At 45.3% G+C, this 13,762-nt stretch overlaps 1 protein-coding gene across 1 annotated transcript in view; it reads left to right on the plus strand.

Annotated features, from left to right (window-relative positions):
* Positions 1 to 13,762, plus strand: part of SCUBE3 (signal peptide, CUB domain and EGF like domain containing 3) — a 127,935-nt gene that overhangs the window by 33,780 nt on the left and 80,393 nt on the right. The window contains exons 6-8 of the mRNA XM_075853524.1: positions 837 to 953; positions 8,454 to 8,501; positions 10,047 to 10,163. Coding sequence (XP_075709639.1) covers positions 837 to 953; positions 8,454 to 8,501; positions 10,047 to 10,163 — 282 coding nt within the window. The remainder of the gene's footprint in view (positions 1 to 836; positions 954 to 8,453; positions 8,502 to 10,046; positions 10,164 to 13,762) is intronic.

Below are 13,762 nucleotides of genomic sequence, written 5' to 3' on the forward strand. Positions count from 1 at the left end.
ATTCTTTTTTCACTTATTGTGGTACCATTTGTATGATACCGGAGCTTTGGATTGAGAGCTGCAACTGTATGATACATTCTATACGCCAACGGCAGTATTGTGCCTGAACCGCACAACTGCCATAGGTGAGCATAGCTGCTTTTCCTCGCATTATATTCTTTTACCTACCCGGATGATCCTGCACTAAGTGGCGCCGTGCAATTTTCTTCTCTCTTTAGTTATAGAGAAAAGTGTCAGGACAACAAAGCCTTGATCTGCAGCAGTAAATTTACTCTTGCAACCAGGGAAAATTATTGCTTTAGTAAAGAAAGGAATAGGAGCCTAAGTGGGGCCAGGAAGATGCTGGTAGTGGGGGGGGGGGGGGGATTCAATTATTAGAGGAGTGAACAGGGCAAACTGCAACAAATACTGGGAATTCCAAAAAGTTTCAGTCTAATGGGTGCCTGGGTTTGGCATATCATAGAGGTTGGTGGGAACCCAGTGGTCATTATGCCCATTGGCAGCAATGACACAGTCAGGAATAGGAGGAATTTTCGTAACAATGATTTAAGCGACGTAGGCTTTAAACATAGGACATCGACCATTTGACCCACCAGAGAGGCAATTTTAGAATAGGGAGGCAAATAAGTCGCTTAAGAACTAGTGTAGGAAGGAAGGCTTTAGTTTATTCTGGGACAACTTTTATTGTTAGCTATAGCTTATAACTAGGTCATAACATTCAATTAGAAATTCAGTAATGCTATAAATTCTCCACTTCATAAACGTAACATTATTGTACTAGTTATATTGAACATTCAGTTCACTAAATTCTATATTTTCTGTTTCTTATAATACAGTGACATGTAATTATGGAAATGGTGGTTGTCAACATACATGTGATGACACTGATCATGGTCCCCGTTGTGGCTGTCATGTCAAGTTTTTCCTGCATTTTGATGGCAAGACATGCATAGGTAAGCGAATTAGCTTAAAAGCTATGGACACTTTTGCACTGAATATTTTTTGAATTATTCATTTACTTCCTAAATGAAAAGTTAAGCAATTTTTTTAAATAGTCTTCATTAAAAATGTCTTACTATTTTTCTACTGTAGGTTCTGTGCAGCTCCTGTCGATAACTGTCTGTGTTGCTGCTTCTAACTCAAATCCATCTGTCCACTTGTCCTGATAGGCTGATAGAATGTGCTATCCCCTGTCACGTAGGGTTCGTGGACCCACTGGGCCCTACTGCCTTGGCGGTATGGCAGCTGGCCAACAGGGCGCAGGTTAAAGTCTATAGTTCGTATAGGGTACCTGTGGCAGCTTGGACAGTAGCAAGGCAGGCTCGGCTGGGACTAGGCAGCAGGCAGACGTCAGGCGTGGTGAAGCAGGACAGGCGTGGAATACAGCACGGCACACAACCAGGATAGCACGGATACAGGAACAGCAACAGGAACACACTAGGAGACCATCACATAGACAAACTTAGGCAACAACGACAACAACGCTCAGGCATAGAAGCAAGGGGCTGAACCCATCTTATAGTCCAGGACACTCATGGGCTAATAGTTCATCAAAGTCAGGTGCCTGCGCTGCCCCTTTAGAGCGGGCATGAGCGTGCACCCTACGGGGTCCGGCCGAGGTGAGTGGAAGTGAGCGCTGGCGTCTCCTGAGAAGGAGACTGCGGCCAATGCTCGCTGACCCATGGCTGCAGCCGTCAGGGGGAGAGTTAACCTGACGGCCCGCAGCCACGGACATGACAGTATCCCCCCTCTTACGCCCCTTCTTCTTGGTACCAGAGCAAGAGAGAAACTTCTTCAGAAGAGTAGGGGCATTGAGGTTCTCTTCTCCTTGTGTCCGCCTTCCGCTTCATGCGGGTGACCGCCAGCAGGATGGAGGATCGAGTCTGCTGCCAGATCTGCAGAAAGTCTGTAAAAGCCGTGTCAGCAGCCCCTCGGACGTAACAGGGACCGGGAGAGGAATTTGTAGGTGTTGGCCATAGACGATATAGAACGGTGTCTTCTGTGTGGACTCGCTGGTGTGATTATTGTAAGAGAACTCCGCCCACGGAAGCAACTGCACCCTGTCATCATGCTGCTTGGAGATGAAGTGACGTAGGTAGTTCTCCAAGATCTGATTGAGCCTCTCGACCTGACCACTGGACTGAGGATGGTAGGCCGGGGAAAAGTCCAACTTCACAGCGAGGAGTCCGCAGAGGGCTCTCCAGAACTTCGAGGTGAACCGAACTCCCCGATCAGACATAATATGCGGCGGCAAGCCGTGCAGGCGGAAGATGTGTTGGATGAACAGCTTGGCCAGCAGAGGAGCAGAAGGAAGACCGGTCAGAGGAACGAAGTGGGCCATCATTGAAAATCGATCCACCACCACCCAGACAGTACTGCATCCGGCTGAGAGAGGCAGGTCAGTGATAAAGTCCATAGCTATATGCTGCCAGGGAGCATTGGGCACAGGGAATGGCTGGAGCAAACCAGCAGGTCTGGAGTGAGCGACCTTGTTGGCTGCACATACTGAACAGGAAGAAACAAAGTCCATAATGTCCTTGGGCAGCGTGGGCCACCTGAAATGACGAGCAATCAGATCCCGGGTCTTACAGGACCCCGCATGACCTGCCAGTCTAGAGGAGTGTCCCCAGCGGAGGATTCTTCCACGGTCAGCCAGACACACAAGAGTCCTCCCTGGAGGAATGTCTTCAACTTGCAGGGGATTGACAGAGACAATGCAAGACAGGTCAATAATGTTCTGTGGAATCTCCATGGTGTCTTCTGTCTCGAAAGACCTGGACAAGGCATCGGCCCTCACATTCTTGTCGACCGGGCGATAATGGAGCTCAAACTGGAACCTGGTAAAGAACAGTGACCACCTGGCCTGACGAGGGTTCAGCCGCTGGGCTGTCTGAAGAAAGATGAGGTTCTTATGGTCGGTAAAAATCAGGATAGGATGAGCGGTGCCCTCTAGTAGATGTGTCCACTCCTCCAGAGCAAACTTGATGGCCAGTAACTCCCCGTCTCCAATCGAGTATTTGCGTTCTGCGGAAGAGCTTGGAAAAATATCCACATACTATTGACTTGCCCCTGGAGCCTCTCTGGAACAGGATTGCACCAGTACCGACAGAGGATGCGTCCACCTCCAACGAGAACTGTAGAGAAACATCTGGATGAAGGAGGATAGAGCCTGACATGAAGGCACTCTTCAGGCTGTTGAATGCGGACTCTGCCTCAGGAGTCCACACCTTGGCGTTCATGCCCTTCTTAGTGACGTTAGCGATAGGAGACGTTTGGAATAAACTGTCTGTAGAAATTGGCGAATCCCAGAAAGCGCTGTATTACCCTCAAGCCTTGAGGGTGTGGCCATTCCAGGACAGACTTTAACTTTTCAGGATCCATCTCGAGACCTCGAATCGAGACGATGTAGCCCAGGAAGGGTAGAACATCTTTCTCAAACACGCACTTCTCCAACTTAGCGTACAGACGATTCTCCCTTAACCGCAGCAAAACTTGACGGACATGTCTCTGATGCGTCATAGGATCTGGAGAAAAAAATCAAGATATCATCAAGATAGACTAAAACACAAACATAGAGGAGGTCACGGAAAATGTAATTAACGAACTCCTGGAAGACAGCGGGAGCATTACACAGGCCGAAGGGCATTACTAGATATTCATAGTGTCCATCACGGGTGTTAAATGCAGTCTTCCATTCGTCACCCTGGTGAATCCGGACTAGGTTGTAAACCCCACGCAGGTCTAGTTTGTAAAAAATCTTGGCACCACGTATACGATCAAACAGTTTGGAGATCAGTGGCAACGGATATTTATTTTTCCTCGTGATCTTTTTGAGACCTCGGTTGTCAATACAAGGCCGAAGAGAACCATCCTTCTTTTTGACAAAGAAGAACCCGGCTCCTGCTGGAGAGGAAGACTTCCATATGAAGCCCCTCTCCAAGTTCTCTTCCACATAGGCGGACATGGACAGAGTCACTGGCAAGGAAAGAGGATATACCCTATCACGGGAAGGGATGCACCAGGAATCAGCTCGATAGGGCAGTCATACGCCCAGTGTGAAGGCAATGTCTCCGCCTCCCTCTTGCTGAAGACATCTGAAAATGCAGCATAATGACCCGGCAATCCTGCCAATGACCGAGGCAGAGTAGGATGAGCCGAACGAATCTGCACCAGGCATCGGCTTTGACACTCAGGGCCCCACTGGAGAACCTCTCCAAAATTCCAGTCCAGGACTAGGGCATGAAATCGGAGCCAAGGCAGGTCCAGCAACACAAGATTAACAGCTTTGGATAGGATATAGAACGACAGAAGTTTGGAGTGAAGAGCTCCCACTTGGAGCCTCAGTGGCTTGGTCACAGCTATAACTGGGTCTGGCAGAGGTGGTACAGATGCAACCGTCAACGGACTCTACAGGGGGTGGTGAAGAAGATCTACCAGGTCTCTACGAATGAAATTAGCAGCGGATCCAGAGTCCAGATACGCAGAGACCTGATGCGTTCTCTCGCTGGACACTATGGTCACTGGTTTAGACGGAAGTCCTTTCTTACCCAAGTTTGTCTCTCCTAGCAACCCTAGGCTTTGGGATTTTTAGGTACACAGACACACAAGATGGCCGGCGAGGCTGCAATATAGACAGAGTACCAAAGTGCGTCTGCGTTGTCTCTCCTGGGTGGATAGCTTGCACTGGTCCATCATCACAGACTCCTTAGGAGGATCAACATCTGAGGACACCAGGGGTTGCTGCAAAGTAGGGGCCAGACTAGGGTGGCCTCCCTCCCAATGAACCTCTTGGCGGCATTCTCGGATCCGCATATCAATCCAGGCGGACAGAAGGATGAGGTCATCCAGGGTAGACGGCAGATCTCTAGCGGCAACTTCGTCCTTAAATTTAGGAGACAGTCCATGCCAGAATGCAGCCACCAATGCCTCATTGTTCCATAACAGTTCTCCCGCCAGGGTGCGAAAGTGTATGGCGTACTCGCTCACAGAGGTGTCTTCTTGGCGTAGATTAATCAAGCTAGCCTACAGATGAGACCTGTCGATGCTCCTCAAACACCATGCGAATAGTCCGGAGGAAGCCCTGGTGTAATGTCCGTGGCTGCGGGCCGTCAGCTCCAACCTCCCCCTGACAGCTGTAGCCATGAGTCGGCAAGCGCTGGCCCCAGCCTCCTCCTCAGGAGACGCCAGCGCTCGCGTCTACTCACCTCAGCCGGATCTATTAAAGGGGCAGCGCGCGCACCGGAACTTGTGATGAACGTTGACCCGTGAGTACCCTGGACTATAAGAGGGGTCCAGCCCCCTGCTTCTATGTCTGAGTGTTGTTGTTTCCCTTAGTCTGTATTGCGAAAGTTCTCCTAAGTGTCTTCCAGCTTCCCAGTGTCCCCCGTACCTGTATCCTGTTTCCTGTGGTATCTGTACCATCCTGATCTACTGCCGTGCTGAGCTGTTGTCGTGTTGTGCTTCATTTCCACGCCTGTTCTGCTGCTCCACGCCTGACGTCTACCTACCACCTGGTCCCAGCCGAGCCTGCCTTGCTGCTGTCTACATTGCCTCAGGTACCCTTTTGTGGACTATAGACTCTGTACCATACCTGTTTGGCCAGCTGCCATCCCACTACGCAGTACGGCCCAGTGGGTCCACACCCCGCCTCGTGACAGTACACTCAAGCCATGGACCCCGCTGGTCAATTTAAGGGCATGTCACCCTCCCAAGCCATGCAGGTGGAACTGCAGTATCTCCGAACAAGACAGGATCAACTTCTTGTGGCGGTGGACTCCATGGCGCAGCAGCTAGGGGCGCTAACTGCTTCCATTTCCTCTATACAAGCTCCCCCGACCGACCCTCCTGCTACTTTTCCTGGTGGTTCCAGTTCGGATTCCCGGTTCTCGCTGCTATTACCTTCTCGGTTGCATGGAGACGCAAGTACGTGCAGGGGATTTCTGAACCAACGCTATATCCATTTTTCCCTGCACGCCCGAGCATTTCCTTTGGACGGAACCAAGATCGCCTTCATCGTGTCTCTACTCGCTGGCATGGCCCTGTCATGGGCGAACCCAATCTGGGAACAACAGGTACCCAAGACTCGAGACTTCCAGGGGTTCGTACGGTTGTTCCGTACTGTATCTGAGGAGCCAGGACGTGTTTCATCGTCAGCCACGGCTATCTTCAACCTTCGCCAAGAGGACACCATCCAGTTCCGGACCCTGGCGGGAGAGCTGTCCTGGAACAATGAGGCCTTGGTGGCATCCTTCTGGCATGGCCTGTCGCCCAGGATCAAAGACGAACTTGCTGCCCGAGACCTACCACCTGCCTTGGACGACCTGATTCTGTTGGCTACTCGGGTAGATTTAAGGCTCAGGGAGAGGTCTCATGAGATGCAACAGGAGAGACGGCTTCCTAGATTGGCACCCAACTTTCAACAACCCTCTTGCCTTCATCTACTGCTACGCCCGAGGTGCCGATGCAGGTGGATCGCCTAAAATTGTCTATACAAGAGAAACAGCGCAGGCACACCTCTGGTCTCTGTCTGTATTGCGGCCTTGTTGTGCGCCTGTGTCCCCAGAAACCAAAAAACCCCAACGCCTAGGTTTGGTTGCAGAGACAACCCTGGGCGCTACTGCATTTAATCATGAACTCTCTTCCAAACTGTTTATTGCCGTGACCATCGTTGCTGGCAAGAGGCTCCATCCGGTTTCTGCCTACCTGGACTCTGGCTCTGCAGCTAATTTCATCTGTCAAGACCTTGTGGATCTTCTCCAGTTGCCTACTGTCCGCCTGGAAAGGCCGTTGATCGTTGCCTCGATAGATGAACTGCCTTTGCCTAACCCAGTTTTTTCCATGACCAAGCCATTGAGACTTCAAGTGGGAGCTCTTCACACTGAGCTCATCTCCCTGTTTGTTCTGCCCAAGGCCGTCAACCCCGTGCTGCTGGGTTTGCCTTGGCTCCGTTTGCACGCCCCAGTCCTGGATTGGAGCTCCGGAGAGGTTCTCCAGTGGGGTCCCAAGTGTCTCGACCGCTGTCTGGGTCATATCCATCCACCGCAGCGTTATGTAACAATAAACTTCTCACTGAATTTATAATTATTTTAATTTAATTATTTTGTAGGTTTTGCTTTTATTTAGGCTTTGTTCACATCTGCGCCAGGGTTCCCTTCATGAGTTCCGTCAGACCTTTCCGTCAGGGAAGGCATGAACAGAAACCAAACGGAAACTATAGCTTTCTGTTTGCATTACCATTGATTTCAATGGTAAAGCTTCCGTTGCTAATGATTTCCATTTGTCTCCGTTCCGTAAGTTTTCCGTTCTTTTGGCAGAATCAATAGTGTAGTCGACTATGCTATTGATTCTGATTCTTACAGAACGGAGACAAACGGAAACCACTAGCAATGGAGGCTTTACCATTGAAATCAATGGTAATGCAAACGGAAAGCTATGGTTTCCGTTTGGTTTCTGTTCATGGGTTTCCCTCACGGAAAGGTCTGACGGAACCCATGAACGGAACCCTGACGCAGATGTGAACAAAGCCTTAGTAGGAAGTATTTAATATTCAAACCATGATTTTATCAATAACTTCCTACAATGTTAATACGATTTTGTATGTGGAGAACATATTTACTAAAAGGGTCTGTTGCTTGCAATGTCCTCCAATAGAGCAATAACAAGAGCAAATGTTGTCCATTGATCTATCAATCTGCATTACCAATGCACATGAGAGGAGATTTAATTGTAAATAGCAGAGCTGCGCTAACATCATGAGAACAGACTATAAGGTTGTAAAGACTATTTGGTCTACTGCAGTTTATCTAATCTTGTAAAAAATTTAACAGTTCTTAGATGTTAATCATACAGACCTAGGTCTTATTCACATGGACGAGTCCGTCTTGCACGCGCAATAAACGCTGCATTTTGCGCACGCAAAAGGTCCGTGTGTCATTAGCATATGGTGCGCGGCTGCGTGATTTTCGCACTGCCGGCATTATTATGACACTCTGGTTTTATGTTTACAAACAGAAAAGCATGTGGTGCTTTTCTGTTTTCATTCATTTCTTTTACTACTGTTGCGCGAATCATTCGCGGTACCCAGAAGGGCTTCCGTGTGCCGAGAGCGATTTGCGCGCACCCATTGACTTCAATGGGTGCGTGCTGCGCGAAACACAGCCAAATATGGGACGTCATGAGTTTCACGCAGCGCACATACGCTGCGTGAAATTCACTGACAGTCTGAACCGCCCCATTCATTAACATAGGTCCGTGTGACGCGCGTAGCACGGACATATAATACGTTCGTGTGAATAAGGCCTTACAGTAAGAAAATCTGGAGAGCTGTTTTCTGTAAACTGAACTTTTAGAATCATAAAATGTCCTTCAGTTATGGGAAGTTCACTTATCTTTTATTTGTCAATTAAGTGGTTTGTATTGTTCATTAAGCTAACACAGATGTCTCTTGTAAACAGGTGAGAAACGCTCCGATCAGACCCCCAGTGCCCCAATTTTAGCCAATGGTAAATATAAAGCATTACTTGTCAGCATTTGAGAATGTATATATTTATTGTCTCTTTTCTACGCATCTTTACATGAGGATGTTAAATTGTTGATCTATTCCAGAAAATGTTTCTACAACAGATTAGAGTACCAGATTATGATTCTGTTAGGCCTTAGCAGTTTTAGGGCCCACAATCCAGCCTCCAGTTCTGGTATTATGTCTATTGATCCGAATAGCAATAACCTAATGATTCATTGAAATCCTGTAAAATGCATTTCTTTGTTATCCTCTTTTTCTGTCAAAAAGACTAGAGAGACCCAGAATATGCAAACAGTGTTCAAATCTCTATATGCTCTTATTAGTGTAAATCCCTTTTTTGGCGCCGATTCCGCGCCAAAAATCTCACTGTGAACTGGGCCTTAGAAAGGATTGTTCCATGTTTATGCCAATATTCTAGATATGGCTTATGAATCTTTCACATGTATTACTAGGCAAGGATAATTGTAATCATTATGTTAGGTAGACACCCAATCTATTAACCATTTTTTTTGTGACTTTATCAACATTATATATCACTGAAGATCAATTCATTGAACATTTGAAGACAATTTAAGACCACACTCAAGTAGATAAAAATCTTGGATATTTAATATCTTTTTCAGATTATGTTTAATTTTTTTTTGCTTTTTTAAACACCACTGGCACAATATTGTAGCAGATGAAGCCTTTGCCAACAAAAATACTTTTTAACATTAAAGGCTCTGCTCACATTTCCATTCCGACATGGGTTTCGGTATTTTTTATGACGAGAATAATGCTGTCTGTTTGCTATATTTTTTTGTTTTACGCTAAGTTCACACTGTCATTACTATAGGTTTACCTCTCTTCCATCAGAGGAAGAGAGGATCGAAAGATTGAACGGAAAGCAACGGTTCAGTTAAAATTACCATTGAGTTCAATGGTAATTCTTTTGTTTCAGTTGCTTTCCATTTGTCTCCGTTCGCTAGGTTTCCGTTTTTTTGATGGAAGCAAAAGTGCAGTCTGCAGAACTTTTGTTTCCGTGAAAAAAAACGTAAACTAGCGAACGGAGGCAAACGAAGAGCATGTGAAACAAAAGAATTACCATTGAAATGAATGGTAATTCTAACGGAACCGTTGCTTTCTGTTTCAATCCTCTCTTCCTCTGACTGAAGAGAGGTAAAAGTATATTAACGGTAGTGTGAAAGAAGGCTAAGTGTAAACAATGACAAAAGCAACCATTAAATGATGCCTTTGGATTTACTTTTTTCAAATAAAATGCCAACCTAAATTGTTAAATACTTCCCAGCAGGGAAGCCAAATTGTTGGAAAACTGAAGACCTCATGTACCAAAACTATCACAGAGATTTTGCCTTGTGGCTCGTGGTTTAGTGGAGTTGATAGAGTTAATTAAACATACTAATGTAAATGGCTTCCCTTCATAACCAAGCCATGACAGCTACGATGGTTCCTTTTTTAAACAGATCCCAACAAATTCTGATGGTTCTTATTGACTTTTATTCATTTTTATTCTGTAAACTTCTAGAGACCTGCTCAGTAAATAATGGTGGCTGTGATAGTCGATGTCATGATGCTTTTACCGGAGTTCACTGCAGCTGTCCCATGGGTTTCATGCTTCAAGCAGACAGAAAAACCTGTAAAGGTAAATATATATATATATATATTTACATACAGTGAAGGAAATAAGTATTTGATCCTTTGCTGATTTTGTAAGTTTGCCCACTGTCAAAGACATGAACAGTCTAGAATTTTTAGGCTATGTTAATTTTACCAGTGAGAGATAGATTATATTTTTAAAAAAAACGGAAAATCACATAGTCAAAATTATATATATTTATTTGCTTTGTGCACAGAGAAATAAGTATTTGATCCCTTTGGCAAACAAGACTTAATACTTGGTGGCAAAACCCTTGTTGGCAAGCACAGCAGTCAGACGTTTTTTGTAGTTGATGATGAGGTTTGCACGCATGTTAGATGGAATTTTGGCCCACTCCTCTTTGCAGATCATCTGTAAATCATTAAGATTTCGAGGCTGTCGCTTGGCAACTCGGATCTTCAGCTCCCTCCATAAGTTTTCGATGGGATTAAGGTCTGGAGACTGGCTAGGCCACTACATGACCTTAATGTGCTTCTTTTTGAGCCACTCCTTTGTTGCCTTGGCTGTATGTTTCGGGTCATTTTCGAGCTGGAAGACCCAGTCACGAGCCATTTTTAATGTCCTGGTGGAGGGAAGGAGGTTGTCACTCAGGATTTGACGGTACATGGCTCCATCCATTCTCCCATTGATGCGGTGAAGTAGTCCACCTCCATGCTTGACATTGGGGACGGTGTTCTTTGGGTCATAGGCAGCATTTCTCTTCCTCCAAACACGGCGAGTTGAGTTAATGCCAAACAGCTCAATTTTAGTCTCAACTGACCACAGCACCTTCTCCCAATCACTCTCAGAATCATCCAGATGTTCATTTGCAAACTTCAGACGGGCCTGTACATGTGCCTTCTTGAGCAGGGGGACCTTGCGGGCACTGCAGGATTTTATTCCATTACGGCGTAATGTGTTACCAATGGTTTTCTTGGTGACTGTGGTCCCAGCTGCCTTGAGATCATTAACAAGTTCCCCCCGTGTAGTTTTCGGCTGAGCTCTCACCTTCCTCAGGATCAAGGATACCCCACGAGGTGAGATTTTGCATGGAGCCCCAGATCGATGTCGATTGACAGTCATTTTGTATGTCTTCCGTTTTCTTACTATTGCACCAACAGTTGTCTCCTTCTCACCCAGCATCTTACTTATGGTTTTGTAGCCCATTCCAGCCTTGTGCAGGTCTATGATCTTGTCCCTGACATCCTTAGAAAGCTCTTTGGTCTTGCCCATGTTGTAGAGGTTAGAGTCAGACTGATTAATTGAGTCTGTGGACAGGAGTCTTTTATACAGGTGACCATTTAAGACAGCTGTCTTTAATGCAGGCACAAGTTGATTTGGAGCATGTAACTGGTCTGGAGGAGGCTGAACTCTTAATGGTTGGTAGGGGATCAAATACTTATTTCTCTGTGCACAATGCAAATAAATATATATAATTATACTATGTGATTTTCAGTTTTTTTTTTTCTAGAATCTATCTCTCACTGGTAAAATTAGCCTAGCCTAAAAATTCTAGACTGTTCATGACTTTGACAGTGGGAAAACTTACAAAATCAGCAAGGGATCAAATACTTTTTCCTTCACTGTATGCTTTCTTTAGGGGTTAGTTCATTATGGAATGTGCATATTCTTTTGTTTTTCAATAACACTTTTTATTTTTTTTGAGGAAATTACCCATAGGCCTTTAGTATATGACAAAGCATATTTATATATTGATATAATAACTTTACTAAACTAAGAAGGCTGTATTATTTTTCTATTTAAATTGTTATTACAGAAATAATAGTCATACCATTAAGGGTATGTGCACACGCTTAACCAAAAGCATCTGAAAATAAGAGCTGTTTTCAAGTAGCAACTGATTTTCAGACGTTTTTTAAGCAACTCACGTTTTTTGCTGCATTTTTTTTAAGGCCGTTTTTGGAGCTGTTTTTCTATAGAGTCAATGAAAAACGGCTCCAAAAACGGCTCAAGAAGTGACATGCACTTCTTTTTCGCGGGCGTTTTTTTATGCGGCCGTTTTTAAAAACGGGCGCGTTAAAAAACGGCCTGTCGGAACAGAACGCCGTTTTTCTATTGAAATCAATGGGCAGATGTTTGCAGGCGTTCTGATTCTAATTTCTTGGACGTTTTTTGGCCGTTTACGGCCAGAAAAACGGCCGAAAATAAGCCGTGTGAACATAGCCTAATTCTGATCTATTTGAGTTTGTCACAGAAGAGCAATGTTGGGCCCTGAATTAGATTGTTGAAGATCAGCAAGCAAATCACCCTTTGGTATTATGGTTGCAATGACTAATACAATAACCCAGTTTTCCTCAATGATATTTTTTTGGATTTAGGTCAGTGCACTGCTTGTGTTACTTATTAATTGCCATTTATTTCTCCACCCTCTCACCCGATAATTATTTGATCAATTCATATATGACCCATTTTTTAAAAGCATAAAGCATAGTCTTTTCTGTGATATTCTAAACATCGAGGCTAAGTTCACACGGGGCAGAAAAGCACACAGCGTATCCTCCCTGTGCGCCGCAGGGAATTCCAGCAGAAAAACCGCACCAAACTGTGGTGCAGTTTTTCGCCCGGGAATGTCCGCTGCAGAAAACTGCAGCATTTAGCCGGACTGCTAGGGATGACGTTTTATCCCAGGGAACGTTATAAGATTTTTTTTTTATTAGAATAGGAGCCTATTGTCCAAGTATGCCACGTTTCATCCCAGGAGACCGCTACAGCCTGTGAATGGCTGCAGTGGTCACATGGGATAAAACACCACCCCATGAGGCCTCCCTGGAGCAAGAAACACAGACTTCTGGGTAAGTATGAGATAAGAAAAAATTTGAGTGGTGTTTTTTGTGGTGGAATCGCTACTATTTTTTGCGGGTTTTACCTCCCCATTGAATTCAATGGGGAAAATCCACAACAAATAAGCAGCGTTCACGCAAATACAATTGACATGCTGTGGAATTAAATTTCGCACTACAGGTCAATGTCTGAGCGTTTTTTTCCGCTCAGTATTTATGCAGTGTGTGGATGAGATTTGTTCTATCTCATCCACTCTGCTGCTACTGCATTTGCTGTGGATTTAATGCAACAAACTACGTTGTGGAAAATCCACAGTATTTACGCAACGTGTGAACTAACCCTAATGCATCCATTTTGACAAAAAAGATCTTGAGAGGGCTGTGCAACAACCCCTAATGGGCAGTTCACACGTAAATATTGAGCAGAAAAAACGGTCAGAAATTGACATGGGGTGCGGAATTTTATTCCCAGCATGTCCATTGTATTTACGTAAACGCTACTTATTTGTTGCAAGTTTCCCTCATTTAAATAAATGGGGAGGTAAAACCTGCAAGCAGTTGTTGCGTTTTTTTGCAGAGGAAAAAATAAAAAATCTTTTGTTTACTGTGAGGGATTTAGCATCTGTGTGGAGTGAGGCAAGCGAGTTCACAGCAGTAAGGGCAGGTTCCGGCGTGGTGGAATTGCTGTGGAATTCCGCTGCGGATAGTCTGCAGTGGAATTCTTCAGCGGACGTTTTTTACATTTGTTTCTATACATTTTTAGGTGAAGTATTTGTGGTATATTATAAAACCTTCCACCAAGGT

Source organism: Rhinoderma darwinii, chromosome 2, assembly GCF_050947455.1.
Source record: "Rhinoderma darwinii isolate aRhiDar2 chromosome 2, aRhiDar2.hap1, whole genome shotgun sequence".
NCBI lineage: Eukaryota > Metazoa > Chordata > Amphibia > Anura > Rhinodermatidae > Rhinoderma > Rhinoderma darwinii.